General features: G+C 38.2%; 1 protein-coding gene across 1 annotated transcript in view; it reads right to left on the bottom strand.

Moving 5' to 3' along the window:
• PTPRN2 (protein tyrosine phosphatase receptor type N2) overlaps positions 1–17,475 on the bottom strand; it is a 663,537-nt gene that overhangs the window by 578,203 nt on the left and 67,859 nt on the right. Inside the window, exon 2 of the mRNA XM_056337581.1 lies at positions 14,561–14,611. Coding sequence (XP_056193556.1) covers positions 14,561–14,611 — 51 coding nt within the window. The remainder of the gene's footprint in view (positions 1–14,560; positions 14,612–17,475) is intronic.

Below are 17,475 nucleotides of genomic sequence, written 5' to 3'. Positions count from 1 at the left end.
AAAAATAAAAGTTATTTGGTTTAGCTCCATAGCTTTGCACAATCATGCTTTCTCCATAGGTGTCCTTCTCAGAAAAGCACCCAGAGTCACGCCTTCTGCTCACCCAACTCTACAGCTCCTTCCATTACTTAGGAGATCCCTCAGTCATGGATGGGGTTGGGGGACAACCAAGGTGTCCCCAAGCCCTTTACCACCTTTGGGATTTCTTCACTTCTTCCTCCTACTCTTACATGCCTCCAGCCTCCCTCCACCCTGAAGCATCTCTCACCCACCACTCAGCATCATTTCAGCATCCCCACACCTGATTTGCCAAAACAAACAAACAAACAAAAAACATCAGCTTCCCTTCCCCCAAGCAGCAAATGCTGCTCATATAGGGCATCCCAGGCTACGGCAAGGAACAAAGGTGTCAGGTCACCACCATACTCTGCTCCAGTATGATAAGGACAGCATGGCCAGACATGGAAAAACAAAACAGAGCTGAGAAGCTATGGAAAACAAAGTTTATTGTGGCCCAGCTGAAAGAAGAGCAAACCTCTGCTTTTGCTGACCCTGTCCCCCACACCAAAGCTGCTGAAAGGAGCAGTTGAAGGCAGACTATCTCATCATCATCATCTTCTCAGCTTTGACAACAACATTCTTCAGTTGAGTCTGAAATTGATTCAGATCTTGTTTACAGCAAAAGACAAAATTATGAATTGTTAAAGCCCCACTCAGATTCTCTTCCACTTTCGGTAAAACTGGCCACTAATCAATACTCTTCAGAGTTTCTTCAAGCGCAATTGTGTAAGATGTTTCCAAGATGCTCACAGGGGGAAGAGTCAGCCACTTGGCACACGAGCTCACAGACCTCTGCAGAGCACAGAGCCAGCCGTGCAGACAGCACGGTTCACGGGCACAGACAGTAAACAAGTAGAAATAAATCAATCTGTTCCCCCATAAAATTGTTGCCACTTGAACTGCAGCATCTCCCACGCTGATATTGTGGATAACTCTGTTTCATCTTGATTACAACCAGTATTAACACCCAAAGCAATAAAATCTTTCACATTCTCATTTTATTGAAGCCAAAGGACAACCCTGCTGCAGTGACATATGGCTCTGCTCCTCTGCAAGTATGTTAGGCTGCCTACAAAATCTCCTTGTCTAGCAAAGGATAATGCTTTTTAAAATCAATGACCTGCATTAATTTGTATTTTCCACCAGGAAAACCTCACATATCATTATAATCATCTTTCTATACAACAGACAAATGAGCATTCTCACATTGTTTGCATTTTTTTCTCCTTTAATGGAATGGTTTTAGACTATGTCATTGATTCTATAGCCATTACTGTGTGATTTTTTTTACAGCAAAAGCGTTAGCTTGGGGTTCACAGGCTGCAAAGCAATTCCTCCATAGCTGAAACAACATAAAGAACAGTCTAGGAGATATGAACTGAGGATGGGACTAAGTTTTGCAGCACTTTGGAAAAACAGGCAGTACACAGCCAATAACTTATGTACAGTTTTCCACCTCAGGGGATTTGGTATTATCTCTTGATTTTTTAATTTTTTTTAAGCTAAAATCTTTCTCTGTAGTATATGTACTGACATCCAGGTGAGCATCCCAAACTCCATGCAACAGGATTAAACTCCCTGCAGCTCTTCTCCTGGCTGCATGATATGTCCCCACATTACTGCACGGGGAGGGCAGAGATCATCCCAGGTCGCTGCTTTGGGGGTAAGAGCAAACATTTCCACCTCAGAGGCAGACAGGAACCCAAAGCCACGGTCCCCAGTGTCCTGCAGGAGACCTCTGTATATTGCTTCTTGTAAACCCTGCCTTGTGAGGATGGAACAGATTTGTACTTTCATGTGGTTAGAAAGTATTATGTGAACTTGTATCTTCAACCACAGAAATAAGAAAGGTGGCAGCTCTATAAAATTATAGCACCTGATGTACAAGTGCCAGCTCATAAAAAAAGGTACAAAAAAGTAGGAAGAAAACTATTTATGCCTCCTTTTCCAGTCTGAAACTATACTTCTGAAATACTTGCTCATTTCAGACCAAGAAAGTTCTGTTTGTTTATAGTTTTTAACAAAATGTCTTCTGACTGTGCCAACAACTTCTTAATAGCAAACAGGATGCAAATGGCATGACATACAGGAGCAGATTTTGTTTAGCAAATGCTTAACGTCATTGTCATGGTTCCTAAAAAGCAGCTTGCAATGGCATTGCAATTTGCACTTACTGCGGCATATTTAACAAACGCCCATTTCCCATTTATACTGAATGTAGAGACATTCACATTAAAAATAGGGAAATATTTACCCATGTACTACTGTACATGAATGAAGTGTACCATGAAAAACCCTTAGCCCTAGAATTCTGAATTCTTTTCCTTTCATAAACTAACATGGTCATCTCCCCATAACTGGGGAGAAATCGTAAGGTACTATTTGAGGAAGCTGATCTGCATTTGTGGGATATTTGTTTAAGCAAAGCAGGAACCACTACATTATCTTCACAAGCCACTGCAGCCCTGAGAAAGTACGTGTCATGGATTAACCCCAGCCAGCAGCTAAGCACCACACAGCCACGCACTCACAGCCCCCATCGCAGGATGAGGGAAAAAGAATTGGAAGAGTGAAAGTGAAAAAACTTATGGCTTGAGATAAAAACAGTTTAATAGTTGAAATAAAATAATAATAAACTGCAATGAAAAGGAAAGTAACCCATTCTATGCTAACAAAGAGAAAGAAATAAAACCCAATGAAAGTGATGCAAATGCAAACAATTGCTCACCACCACCCAACCAGCGCCCAGCCAGTCCCCAGGCAGCAGCCCTCCACCACCGCCCCCCTTCCCCCTAGGTTATATACTGAGCGTGACATCCTATGGTATATAATGGTATGGAATGTCCCTTGGGTCAGTCGGGGTCAGCTGTCCTGGCTGTGCCCCCTCCCAACTCCTTGTGCCCCCCCCCCCGTAGCCTCCTCGCTGGTGGGGAGGGGTGAGGAGCAGAGGGGGCCGTGACGCTGTGTAAGCACTGCTCAGCGCTAGCTAAAGCATCCCCAAATTATCAACGTTTTCCAGCACTAATCCAAAACACGGCCCCGTGCTAGCTACCATGGAGAAAATTAATTCCACCCCAGCTGAAACCAACACAGTATGGCATCTCCAGAACTTAAGAGGTTTAGTTAATGTGTTTGACAAGAGATGCCTAGGGATTACATAAAAAAGAAAGGAAGGAAAAAAATATGCTTAGTGGTAGACTGATTTTTTTCTACCAATTTTTGAAGTGGAATAATCTTTTTTGAAGTTTCAGCTGTCTTCCATTCTAAAATATGCCATTAAACTCCATTCCAGTCATAACTTATTTTCAAAACATGCTAACAAAATACATTGAAACCTGTAAATCTTTTTTGGCATAATTTGTGGAAGGTACTATTTCATGAAATAACAAAATAATTTTGCCCAGTGACCTAATTCCTTGGGGGGGGGGGGGGCGAGGGGAATAAACAAAGAAAAATTTTTGGGGGCTAGGATAAATCTCTTTTCAGATAATTTGAAATAAAGCCCAGCAAGAAGATGTGACTTTTAATTGGCAATGCATAGATCTAGAGAGATGAAATGGGCACTAACTGGCTGATTACCTTTGTAGTGAACATCGATTTGTAATTTGTACTGCAATGTTAAACATGTCCATCAACCCTTTGCCACCGAGAACTCTACTGATACAGAGCTGAAACAGGGAATCTTTTCTGCCCAAACTTCTTTCAGAGGTTTCTGTTTCCTCAGTTATAACAGTTTCTGACTCAAGTGTTCGTATGGGTGAGTTTAACTACTGGAGGAGCAGAAAGACTATCCCTTTGGCTTTCAAAGCAAAAGCAGCGACCCAATTTAAAACAGTGACTGACCTACTAAAACAAAAGGTAATCTTAGTATTAGACTCAATTTCAAACATTTTTAGCAAAAACTTTGAGTGGAACTTTGGCATCTAAAGTTAGATTTACCATAACAAAATTGAAGTGAATAAAAGAGAACGGACATGGAATAGGACTGTGTATCAGCATTACATTATCTTATGTTTTGTTGAACATACTGGTCCATTTGCATGCAACCATTATGCACAGGAATTTTTGACGTAAGTAAAAAATAAGTGAAAACATTTAAGAAAAGAGAGATTACCTCACTGAAGAATCAAATATTCAGAACACAATCATTCACTAAACACTTGTAAACAATCAAAATTATAGGTAAAATTTCAGGAAGAAACTTTTTAATAGCTCCTGTTAGTGAAAAAAGTTTGTTCCATTAAGTTGCCTGGCATAAGCCATCAGCAAAATTCCATTAAAATGAAAGCAGGCTGTCAGTAAAGTAGGAACTCGTAATTATTGTAAAGACTTACTAGACTTCTACAACTTGAACTCAGAAGTGAAACATTTAAGGGAAATAAAACAACATCCTAAAAAGATAAATTAAATCATAAGAGTACCAGGAGACTATTATAATTTAGAAAGGTTTTGGGGGCATTTAAGTTAAAATAAACACAAGAAGCATTCAAGTTTATTACTTGAAGTTAGAAAATGAATTGAAATTTAAAAACAAAACCAAACACCAGCACCCCACCGCCACCTCAAAAACCTCTCCACCTCCAAAGGAAATGAATTGATTTTATTTTGGAAAGCCACAATTCATTTAAACTGCTTCCACTGTGATTGCACAGCGCAGGTTGTCTTCTATAAGTGTCCAATAGACTATGAAACTATTGGCAATTATGCCCTACAAATTTCCATCCATCTTATTGCCAATCTACTCCTAATACCCTTTTTATCTGAATTTCACAGGAATAAAGATAGAGCAGCATGATGTATAATCAAGAGAGGGGACTACAGGACAGAGGAAAAAAAAATTCTGAGGGAAGGTCTCATTAGTTTTCAACTCTACCTTCAATTTCCCCCCACCACCACCAGCACATTATATAGTTTCTGGCTAGATAATACACCTCTTTCTTATCTATTATAGATGTTCACCATAAAGAAAGAATCAACTACAGCTCAATAACAGATAAAGAAACCTAACAAAAGACAATCTTGCCATTGAAAAACTGCATAGGGTGTAACTGCTCAATTATACCTGTCCTGTTACTTCCAGGAAAAAAATGTGGTGTTATAGTCAAATATCTGAAAGAATCAGTGAGATAACTCAGTTGAAAGATGAATACAATTTTTAAAGAGCTAAGACTAAATAGAATAAATTAGGTATACTTCTTCAGCCTTATCATAATACTGTAAAGTCAACATTAACACAAAAATTTGCTGCATTATATTAAAAAACCAAAACCTTTTCCTTTTAAAAGACATCTTTCCTTGAAGAGTTTAGAGTCCAGGCATTAAATGTTGTATTTCCTTACTCTTCCTTAATATCCAGTGCTCTTACCAACCTTCTTAAATCATGCTGACCCTACCTTAGGGCCAATAGAGGAACACGCTGACACAGCAGCAAAAGCAACCAAACGTTTCTCAATTTATGCAGAGGAGCAGTGAAAGATATTTAAGTAAAGGACTAAATTACAATAGTTTGGGACAATAAAATATATTTGTTGTTCTGTCTACCTCTACAGCAACTGTTGTTGCTGTTGCCATGGAGGTTGTAGGGCACAAAAAAACCCCTCTGTTTCAATTAAAGGATTCAAATGGCTTGTAATGGGGAATAACTGTTCATTAACAGGTCTACCTGTTAATCAGTAGTACTATGATTAGTTCGGTTTCAGATTGTTCTCATTTATTTAATGAGGACATAGAACAAAAAAAAGCCTCCCATTGCTCTTTATTACAGAGCATTTATTCCAAGCACTAGAATAAAGAAAAAGTATATCTTTTCTAGCTCACTTTGGCTGAATGTTCTACTTTGGACCCCCACCAGTCAAAAATAAGGACTTCTAGAAATAGGTACACAACTTGGGATAAAGCTTCTACATTCTTTATTAAAAAAAAAAAAAAAAAAAAAAAAAGGAAAAGAAAAATTGTCTCTGTGTAGTTCATTAGCTCAGAACAACCACAGTCACTGAAAGTTATTTTCATATATGGAAAAAAATATTTAATATATGCATGTGAACTTGCATCTCATATTTAGATTATTCTAAAGTGATTGCCTGTTTCTTACCTTCTTACATGACATCGTGAAGGTTAAATGTTATTGAATATATTTTCACATACAAGCTACGTTCTGACAAGAAAGTCACTATGTCTTGCAAAAACAGTAGGCAGAGTTTTGCTCTGCTGAGGCAGATACGCTTTCAGGTGATCCAGGTCATAAGGTTTTGCTGCTCAATTCTCTCATATTCTTCGAGAAGTTACTTACCCAGGATGACAACATTCCCCACTGCCAACCATAAATTATTTTTTTCCTATTATATTTACTGTCTAAAAGCAGGCAAGAGTCAAAAAGCTTTTAGTGCTTGTCAAATGCTATGAAATCAACAACAAAAAGGTGTTCATTAAGTGATCATTGCAATACAACAGCAGTAAACTGATGCACAGTCTGGCCAGCAAACTTGGAAAAGGATTTTTGACAGAACTTTTGAAGGAAAAAAAAATAAATATATATGTATGGCATCTTAAGCACAGAGAAACTTGTAACTATAAAGAAACATCCAAAAGGATGTTTTTCAGGAGAAATTCATTAAGAAGTCTACAGATTTGCCTCCCACATCTTCAAGAAAATACACAGTAAATAGCGGCCTTGGAAAACTGGTATATTTTGAAAATTTGTAGTCCGATTCATGATTCCATATTTTAAGCATATGTACTATTAGATGGGATTACTGAATTTTTCAAAAAGAAATATAAAAGCATTATGATTATTAAAAAAAATACAATTTTCTTGAGCAAACCTTTCTAGCTGATCCTCTTTTAGACAGTCCTGTCAATGCCTCTGTTAATCATCAAAGTAACTTGATAATTAACGATAATAATTAATCTGATTGACCCAATTAACCACTGCTGCAGTGAGACAATACTCATTTATTGATATTCAGGGAGACAAAGGCAAATATCACAGTTATATATCTAACAGAGTAGGTGAAGTCCAAAATAAGCAAGTAGATCCAAAGTTATGCACCTCATTTTTGCAGTTACACATTTGTAAGTAATCAACATGCTAAGTACCCTTTTAACACCACAAAAAAACCCCAAAACTCTCTCATTCAAATCTGGAGTTGCCATATAATTGCAATATGGCTGTGTAGCTGTCACTGCCCTGAAAACTCACCAATTTCACCTCTCCTAGTTTTGGCAATTTTATTACTACTCTGTTCATAAATATGTTTATGCAGTTTTTTGGGGGGGTCTGGTTTGGGGTTGTATTTTTTGTTTGTTTGTTTGTGTGGGGTTTTTTTTAATAGAGGTATAAAATCTAAAGAAAAAACCCTGCCTATTATTTTACTTTTTCAAAAGCCAAAACCAAAACATCTTAATCATGAAGTAAACCATAACACTTCGGAATGCCACTTGACACAAGAAGGGGACAAAGTATGATGGATTTTCAGCGGAGGCACACTGTTGCAGTGTTACTCCAAACGAGGATTCATTTACTTTCCACCTCATTTCCAGAATAATATCCCTTGGTGTTCTTTCCTTTACAGACCATGCTGTCCTTTTCAGGCTCCTGTGTTTCACGATTCATCAGGCACAAGTTTTAGTAAGACTCCCTAATGCCTTTTTTCAGATACTGTACTTTTCCATGACCTCCCAACTGTTTACAATTACTCTTTTTTTTTTTTTTGAGTGTAATAAAATAATGAAATAGCGAACATCTCTGAACTTGTCCAACACCTGTGCCAACAGCTGCTACATACTTTACCCAAAAAGAGTTAATGAAGAGGCCCACAACACACTAATAAGATACATGGTACAATCTCTCAAATACCCAAACATATTTTCATGAAACACTTAATATGCTAGTGTAACATACATTGTCAAAGTTACTCTACAATGTATGTAAACCACCTAGTACCAGTTCCAAAAAGCAGCAGACAAATAGGATTTAGTTTTTCGTTCTAATAAACACACACAAATATCTTCTAAGTGTGCGGACTTTGGATCAACTCAAATATTGCATGGAGAAATACTCAATATTTAAAGGCGGGCAAAAAAGCTAATCCAAACATTCCAGAACTTCAATTTACTTAATATCAGATTGTTACATTAATTTTTTGTAGACTCATCCACCTTATCACCACAAATATACAATTTGGTTAAGAGAGATAGATACTATATAATTATGCTCCAACGATCTAGGCTCCTCCAGCAGCCCCCATCTACGCTATGGTCGGGAGTGGAATCTTTTAACCAAACACCAAAATCTCCCCAAAATCACTCAAACATACACTCGTTAAGCAATTCTACTTGCAGTGCTTGCCTGGTTCTGTGAAACTCAGTGCTGGTGTTTGGAGCAAGAAAAGACACTACCACAAGTCACAGCACTAAGACAGAAATGAAAGTTTCTGTATGACAACACAGCAGCTTTCTTGCCTGAGCTGTTAGAAAAATGTCTGCTCACATGAAATAACACTGTGCAACACTCAGCAGCTCCAAGACTTATTTACTAGCACAGGCCACGGGAATATAGAGGATTACCTATGGCTGATGGTAGATTTACTGTTGTACATACGTTCTTCTCACTTGGTGCTGAACAGCAGGCTGTCAGTGAAGGCTGAGTGATGGTTTTGTGCCCTGCAGGTGCTACAACTTAAGATTCTCTACAAAAAAATCCCCATAATAAAGCTTTTAATGAAAGCTGGGATAGTGGTTAAACCATAGTTGCATTATCGTGCTAAGCATCTTTTCCTAATGAGGAGATCATAACTTCACCTTTGATCACTATTTCTTTTACCTCAATTAGCTCATACACACTCAGCATCAATGTTGAAAGTGTTTTTGTTGGTCAAAACTGCGTATACTCAGCAGCAAACAAGACCCCCCTAGTTTGGAAACTGAGCTGGTACAATTTCTTTGCAAAGCAGTAGCATGGCAGGGTGGAGCAGAGCTGAGAAACCCTCAAATTCCTCCAGTCATCATCTCCTGCTCCCTTTTGTTGTGTTATCGCTAATCATAGCAGAAGTTGTGTTGCAATGTCTCTTCTGCTCATTAATCCTGAGGAGCTCTGACACCCTCATTAATACACGTGTCTTTAGAGCTTCATAAGACAAGGGGAAGGAGAAGCCAACACGAGGGACTACACAGACTAATGGGAAACCAGAGTCTTCCTCCCAAACTCTGTATCATTTTTTTTCTCCTATTACAGGAGTGTCACATAACCTAATAGAGAACAAGTGTGGGAAAAAAGAGAGGAAATTTTAATCTTTATTTCCACATAATTATTTCAAAAGATATGTATGAGCTTTTTAAGAAATGTAAAATATTCCTAAAAACTAAGGCAGTATCCTTATAACCACAGATCTTCAGGAATATTTAGGTGTTAACTCACCCTAGATTTCAGTTGAATGAAGTGTGTAAATACTTCTGAAGATGTCAGCTTTCAGAATACCATTATACAATGGTAGATTTTAAAGTTTACTCCTTGAATATCACACTGGATTTTTACATTCATCTGACATATTTATTCAAAGGATGTTTTTAAAAACTAACCCTCTGATCTCCTTGAACTGGTATGGAAGGACCACTGAAAGTTAATCCTTGTATTTAAATAATTGGTTGGGTTTCTACTCCAAACATACACATATCCCCATTAACCTCAGAATTCAGATTAGAAATGATACACCAGGTTTACCTCATAGGGTTGTACTAGGACTTCAGTTATTTGTGAAGAATTCCCACATCCTTGGAAAGCACATAAATTCTCTCTTCACCCAATAAAGCAACATTATGTAGAGGTACCACTTAGCGTTACTCCTTAGAAGGCTGAATTTAGTTATAACAAGCACGGATGCTTATTGAAAAGCTTCAGGAAGCTTAGGCAGAGATTTATAGCATCATTTCACAAAAATTCAATAGCTTCTGTAAGAGCAGTGCCTTGCAAACGCAGATGTAGCTGCAGACATCTGTTAGCTAAACAATGCTGAGGTGCATCTCCCTCTAATTCCATCCTACTAGGCAATGATCTGGAAAACCTCAAAGCGTAACACATTAAGTTCAAGAAACCATTTCAGGGATCCTGACTCCTCTCCCTTATCGTCTGTGGCACATGTTTACCATTTATGGTTCATCACCAGCACATGCAATCACTTATATTCCAACTGTTTGAGGAGCTCTGTAGCTGAGGAAGAAAGCACGTTAATATTCTGAACTGTCTGGAGACATCCAAACTTGGAAAATCTCATGACTTTGTACTGCAATGCTTGGACGCCTTTGACACACCATGCTAACCTAAGTCTCTCCTAACAAGTGCAGCTTGCACACATAAAGCAATATTGATTCAGCTGTGCATAGCTGTTTATACAGCCTTTCAGAAGCCGGGCATCTTCAAACAGTACTGCAGACATTAGACCGTGCCTTCCTAAGAGAAGTTTAGTGTTTGTCAGTGAGGCTTGACTTAATGATGCACACTGCGCCAACAACAGTATTTAATTAACTTTTTCAGTTGGCCTCACAGAGCTGTTTTCCACAATCTGATCTTTTCTGCATGAACCCTGTTACAATTTCATGCAGGCAGTGGGCTTGCAGCAACATCTTTCATAAATAGAACTGCCCTGATTTATAAAGGCTCCGATGATAAGGAGTAAAGATATCATGGTATCCACGCATGGATAAAACACAGCACAAAGCTTCTTTCTGAAGCAAAATATCTGGAGATTAAACCTAAAGGAAAGAATGCCATCCTTCTAAATGAGCAGTTCAAACAGTTTAATAAAGGGAGGAATGAGGACAATAAGGGATGGTTATTTCAAAATGAATGCTTTTATCTATACCACATGGCGTCTTTCCCAGTGGCACTACCAGAATTCAATAGCATGATTTCATGAGAAAGGATAAGAACCAGTCTTTGCTTTGCTATCTTCAGGAGCTACTTTGTTTAAACCTTCCAAAGAGGAAGGTATGTGAGCTGATGTTGAACTGCTTTACTTATCACTTAAAATGCAAAGCAAAATGTGACCTATTCCCACTTATCCAACTGTACTAGGTTTAATATATAATTACAAGGACCATTCAAGGGTAAGTAGATCTCTGCCTCAGAGGCAATCTAAAAATTCCTTCTTGATGCTTCTTTTTCTTTCTTTTTCATACAAACACCTTCTAGGCATAACAGTTAAGAAAAAAAGAAAATACACATACAGGCAAACTCATTTGCTTAAACTTCTAACCCAGGCAGCAAAACATACGTGAACATTTGAATGCCATACCCCTCTTTACCCACAGCTATGTCACTACACATACCCTCATTTCAAATCCTATTCCTTATATTATTCTTTTCCCTTCTGTATATCTTGTTTAATTAAGATATTGTTATTTGCTTCCTTTGGTGTCTATAGCAGCTTATCAGCACTTATTGGGGAGCAAGCATTGCCAAGCTTATAGCATGCCAGATCATTTTCTATTAAGGTCTGCAGCTCATATACATATCCACCTTTTGTACCAAGTTTTTTAGCTGCAGCCTTTCAAGCTTCAAGCATTTTAGGTGGGTAAAAATATCATTTCTTCTAACTGTATAATAGAGGTAATGGTGTACCAGAAGTTAAATAAATGACACCTAAGCAACTTCACACCGCAACAGTCTACCTTTGTAAAGGAAGAGTTCAGGAAAACTAACTCAGTCTTTTTGCCTGGCTTATCCTTATGCCACTAAAACAAACATGAAACAATATGTTCCTTTTTAACCACTTGATGAGTCAGTGCAGCTCAGGAAACTGATAAAAGGTTTATGGAAATAAATTAATATTGCATGACTGCTGCTGGAGCTATTAAACAAACATAAACGAGAAGCTGTCACTGAAGCCAAAAGAGACCTTTATATCATGAGGGAAAGTGGCAGAAAATTCAATCATTATTACAGCAGGTTCTTTGCCCTGCAAAAATGGCAGACCTAAACAAATATAAGCGTTGCAACCGATACAGTTATGCTGGTTATATCAGATCTTACAACTGGATTACACTGCTTTTAACAATAAAAGAAATTGCTTTTAACTGACCTTTTTTTCTTTGTACAAATGAACGTTTCTCAAAATATTTCGGCCAATCTCTTCTTCCAAATAAATGAGAAGGAATAGTATTTTTCTAAAGTTATGAAACAGCTCAGTTATTGGTGGGTTTGGTTATCCTTTTACAAGTCTGATGCATGAAAGTACTTGAAGTTTCCAGGTAATGACATGAGATGGCAAATACTGTGACTTATGACTTCAATAGGCAAACCCAGTTTCATTTTTGAAAATGCGGTCAGTTCAGTTACTTTGCTAGAGGCTGAGAGAAAGATCAAAATTATCAGCCTTCCTGCAGGAGTCAGGCTCAGATCTGCAGATCACAGATGCTTCAAAGATGCTACCCAAAAGCAGCTGCTGTTTCTTACCCACTTTCACACTGTACTTTAGAAACATGCACTTGTGTGACAGCAAAGGAGGCAAACGTTTCCATGACCTTGCAGTACACAAAGCTCTGCTCCTGAGCATAGTGACCTCCACAGACTTAAGTTCCTGAGCTATCAGTCCACCAAAGCCCTTACATTTTAATATATCAGGATTTCTGAAGAACTTCAGAGATACTGTTGAACCAGAAGCAGTTTGGACAGGAAAAATGGAAATGACTACTCAGAAGCAAGTGGCCCTATTCTTTTCTTCTATGTATAAAAAGTAAATTCTGATGGTATTTTAGTACTTCAAAGTATGACCTTCCAAAGGTTTTGTTAATTTCAAGAATGGTGTATTTTTACTTGCATCAAGGATAGCACTTAATATCTACTCTGGGTAACATTTGCCCAGTTAGGGCAAAAAAAATTAAATACTATGTAGTGACCTTAAACACATTGACAGAATCTCTGAACGTATTTTTTTTTTTTAATTAAGATCAGCCATTAGGCAATGTCATTGATCAACTGGCTTAATCATTAGTGACCTTTAACTTAGTTATGCCAAAGTAAGAATAGATCTACAGAATAAATCCATTTTAAATTCTAAGATACCATTTTCATAGTTTAATTCTGCATGCTAATAAAAGTCACGTTAAGTTTTTAGAAAGCACATCTTCAATTAAGGCAACACCTACAGCATGAAGCTATGAAGTAACCTTTACAGGAGCATCTCTATTGAAAACTTTTTGCTATCAGTTAAAGTACGTACATTTCTTTACTATCATCTGTTGCATAAATTCCTCATTATACACTGTCTGCCAGATATAACAGTGGCCTATCATACAATCTGATTAAAAATACTTGTGATGGGAAGGAAAGACTACAGCTAGGCACTGAATATCATGGGTAGTCAGCAAAATGCACCACTGTAGAAAACTGGTGCTACCCTTCCTGGTGTCAATCATGGAAATTGTCAATGCAGAATGTTTGCACGTTATTGGAACAACTTCAAGTGACACATTTACACAAGAATTATCTTTGGAGATGTTAATGAATGCACTGTTTCTAACCTACCTATTTTAATTCCTCCCAGCTCCTCAACCATATTTCTGTCTTTTATTCCCTCTCCTGCGTGCATTTGTCTGTCATTCAACAATACTGGACATTTAATCTTATTTCATCTTAAATGTTTGTTAAATTAGGATATTAATAAGCTTCATCTATTAGCAGACCCATATTATTGACTCCTCTGTTTGATGGAAAACAAATCTACTTCCTTGTGCCATACATTCACAAAGAGAAATTTATATATAATACTTTAAAAATAAAAATCCCTAATTACAGATCCATATTTTTCACAAAAGTAACGTCTTTAGAAGTTCTTTAAACATGGTCTGCCCTTCATCAGGACTTAAATGATTTCATGTAGCACATTGCCAATCTTCAACTCTTGCCAGAAAAATTCTTTCCTGTTATTCCATGAGACTCATGAGACTCATTCATATATTTGCATTGGCTTTTTTGACTTACTGAAAAGAAATTGTGAAGGAGAGCAGAAGCAAGCTGCTTCTGCATAGTTCAAGTAAAATATCAGAAAAAGGAAGCAGCATAATCAAGATCAATTTAAGTCTTGCTTTGAGACTTGCTTCTTACTTACTGTAATAAATATCAACCTTTTGAAGAAAAGGAGACCGATAATTACTCAATATCATCCACTAAAATGATGAACAACCTGAAAATAACAAACCCATTATTTTCAGCCTGTATTAAGACAAATTAAATGTCAGCATATTTCACTGTGTTTAATTTAATTGCAATCTATTTCTCATAAAAGGAGATGATGTTGTTCAAGGTTGAGATAATTTTTTTTATTATTATTATTTTTAATCTATTGCATTTCCCCTAACTGTTCACTACAATAGTCATACCTGGTACTTCCCCACACCGTCCTTTCTTTCCTCTCCTTCATATATAGATTTGGCTTATTGAATCGACCACATAGCAATTACACAGCAGAGGACAAAGTAGTCAGCAAACAAAATATTGAAGACTTACCATTTACACAGATCTCAAAAGATTTGCAAAGGTCATCCTCAAACAGGCAGCCTAAAAACACAACAGAACAGTAAAAATTAATACAGGTTTCAAACTGTGGATAATTAGTGCAGGCTGAAGACCTCTCAGGCTATTAAATGCTCAGCAAGAGTCAGGCATTTAGTTGGCCTTAGGAGTCTAAACTAGGCAGTACAGAAAATCAAGAATGTGGAAACAGGTCTGGTTAGAGAGCACATCTTGCTACCTGGTTATGTCCAGAATAACCTTTGACGTTTTTCTTTCCCATCATTCAACTACTGACGGTTCAGGTTTTGCTATGCATCTCTCTTATTCAGCAATTTGAGGAACTTTATGTTCTCTCAGTTTTGAGTATGTTATTACACCACAGCACATTCACATTGCAATACACGACAAAAACATATATCAAGAAATCAGGAGTTTCCTAAAGATACGTTTACTGCAGTGACACAAGCCTAGAAATCAGGTATAAATTGCTCAAATCAGGCTTGGATTTAGTAACTGCAGCCATAGATCCTCAGGAACACCAACTCTTTGGAGAAAGTGTTAATTTTTAAACCATCCATACCAACACTGTGATACCTCCACAGACAGCTGGAAAATCAGTACAGGTCTACGAAAAATATCCTAGGGTTTTATTCCACTTAATGCAGGAAATTTGTCCCAAAACATGCTGCCTTATGGGCCCCTGTTACACCAGCTCCGTACCTCACTCTAGAAACTGCATCCAGGCTGGCAATCCCAGCTCATCCACTTGTTCACAGATTAAGTATTCTGTTCCCTGTTGCTAGTATCACCTAACCAGGTAATGAGACACTAGTTATTATCCCCTTTATCTTCAAATTCAAAAAACTTATGCTGATATTTGTAAGGACAGCAAAGAAGCAGGCAAGATGTGCCTCTGCTCTGGTCACTCCACACTGGGGGACTGGGAGAAGGAACAAGTACAGAAGCAGTATGGAATGTTGGGGTACTGTTAAGGGCATGCACTCTGTTAACCCAAGCAGCAGTTTCTTTGTTTTCTGAAAAAGATAAAGAGCTAGGACTGGATAAAATCCAAGGAATGAGGCTGTATTTTGAACACTGAAACTGCCCTAGAGAACACATTTTTACAATTAAGCCTTTTAACTTCTCTAGGAAGTACCTTAAGTTTAAAAATGACACAGGGTGTTATAAACATTAAGAGTTCTTGAACAGTTTCACACTATGCATCAAAAAAAATGCCAGGAACCTCACCATGTCTAAATACAGCAGCAAATCCTCTCCCCCCAGCTGTGCCTGTCTCCACAGAAGCACAGAGTACAAGCATCTGTATTTGTCAAATGGATTAAGTAGGCTGTTCTCATAAAAGAGACTGAAAGGCTCAAGACTCTCTGCCTATAAATTACCTGAGCCCTAACCCTGCTAAAAGAAAAATTCAGGGGGATAGAGTGACTTATGCATGCCTGCATAGCCTTTCAGCAGGTAACTGTATTAACACATCATTAAGCCTGAACTAATACACTGTGTCCCTCAGCAGGATTTATTAGCACAGTGCTAGGTGTCAGCTAGGCAAGCAAATCTACGCGAATTTGAGCCATATTGAAGAACAAGTACCATCCCTTACATCTAGCCCACAACTGCCTGCAAAGACCACACATACATAACCTTAAGCAGATAACAAAAGCCTACAGTATGCACACCGATAAAAGCGCTCCCTCATCCTTTACCTATGCACCAACAAACTGTAGGTATACACTCAGAAGATTTTGGAAGGCTGAGGAAGTTTCATACCAGGAAAGCTTCTGCAAGCAGAGTATAGTAGAACAAAATGCATCTACACGATCCACAAACTGTGATTTGTGGCATATTTTTGAGATGCATATAATTTTGCTCCAGACAAGTCTGCTCTAGCAGCCATTTGACCTGAAACAGTGTCTGAAAACTCACCGAGGATATCTGATTGCAGCCTTGGTACTGACCCAGCAAAGCAGAAGGATGCCTTAACTATAAATTGACTTGTAAAGAACATAAGAACAATGACAGGCAGTGACCAAAACACATCAGCACAGAACATACAGCACAAGAAGAGCCATAATTAAAAGCATAGCAGTGATCACTTAAAAAAAAAAAAAAAAAAGAAAAAGAATGCTTGCAGGGAAAAATAATAAAAAAGTGAAAGACTTCAAGTGCTAATATAAACTAGACAAAAGTATAGTTCAATATGCCTGTTTTCAGAAATCTGAAGTTATCTCTTCTAAAAGAAAATGTTCCCTTGTTATGAAAAATCCCTGATCAAATCTCTTTGTCTTGTTTTCATGACACATCACAAAAGAGTTAAAACCAGAAGCCTGAAATACGTGCATCCAGGGAAGGGCTGCAGAAGGCGTCCAGTGATGGAGGGAAGGCCAGCAGTTTTGTAGTTGATTTCACATTGTGCAGCAGCTATGCTGTAGATCCAAAAGGTGCCAGGCAAGATGTTTCAAGCAGCAATGCTTTAGTGGAGTCGCACAACAAAACAGTGACTGGTTGTCCTGGTTTCAGCTGGGATGGAGTTAATTTTCTTAGTGCAGTGCTGTGTTTTGGCTCTGATGTGAGAACAATGTTGACAGGACACCGATGTTTCAGTTGTTGCTGGGTGATGTTTATACTGAATCAAGGACTTTTCGGTTTCTTGGGCCCTGCCAGCAGAAGGGCTGGAGGGGCACGGGAAACTGGGAGGGGGCACAGCCAGGACAGGTGACCCAAGCTAGCCAAAGAGGTATTCCATACCATATGGTGTCATGCTGAGTACATAAACTGGGGGAAGAAGGAGGAATGGGGGGACATCCAGCATTATGGCACTTGTCTTCCCAAGTAACTGTTACACATGACAGAGCGTGGCTTTCATGGGGATAGCTGGACACCTGCCTGCCCAT

The sequence above is a fragment of the Falco biarmicus genome, chromosome 4, assembly GCF_023638135.1.
Source record: "Falco biarmicus isolate bFalBia1 chromosome 4, bFalBia1.pri, whole genome shotgun sequence".
NCBI lineage: Eukaryota > Metazoa > Chordata > Aves > Falconiformes > Falconidae > Falco > Falco biarmicus.
The sequence above is the reverse complement of the archived record's forward strand: the minus strand, read 5'-3'. Positions and strand labels throughout refer to the sequence as shown.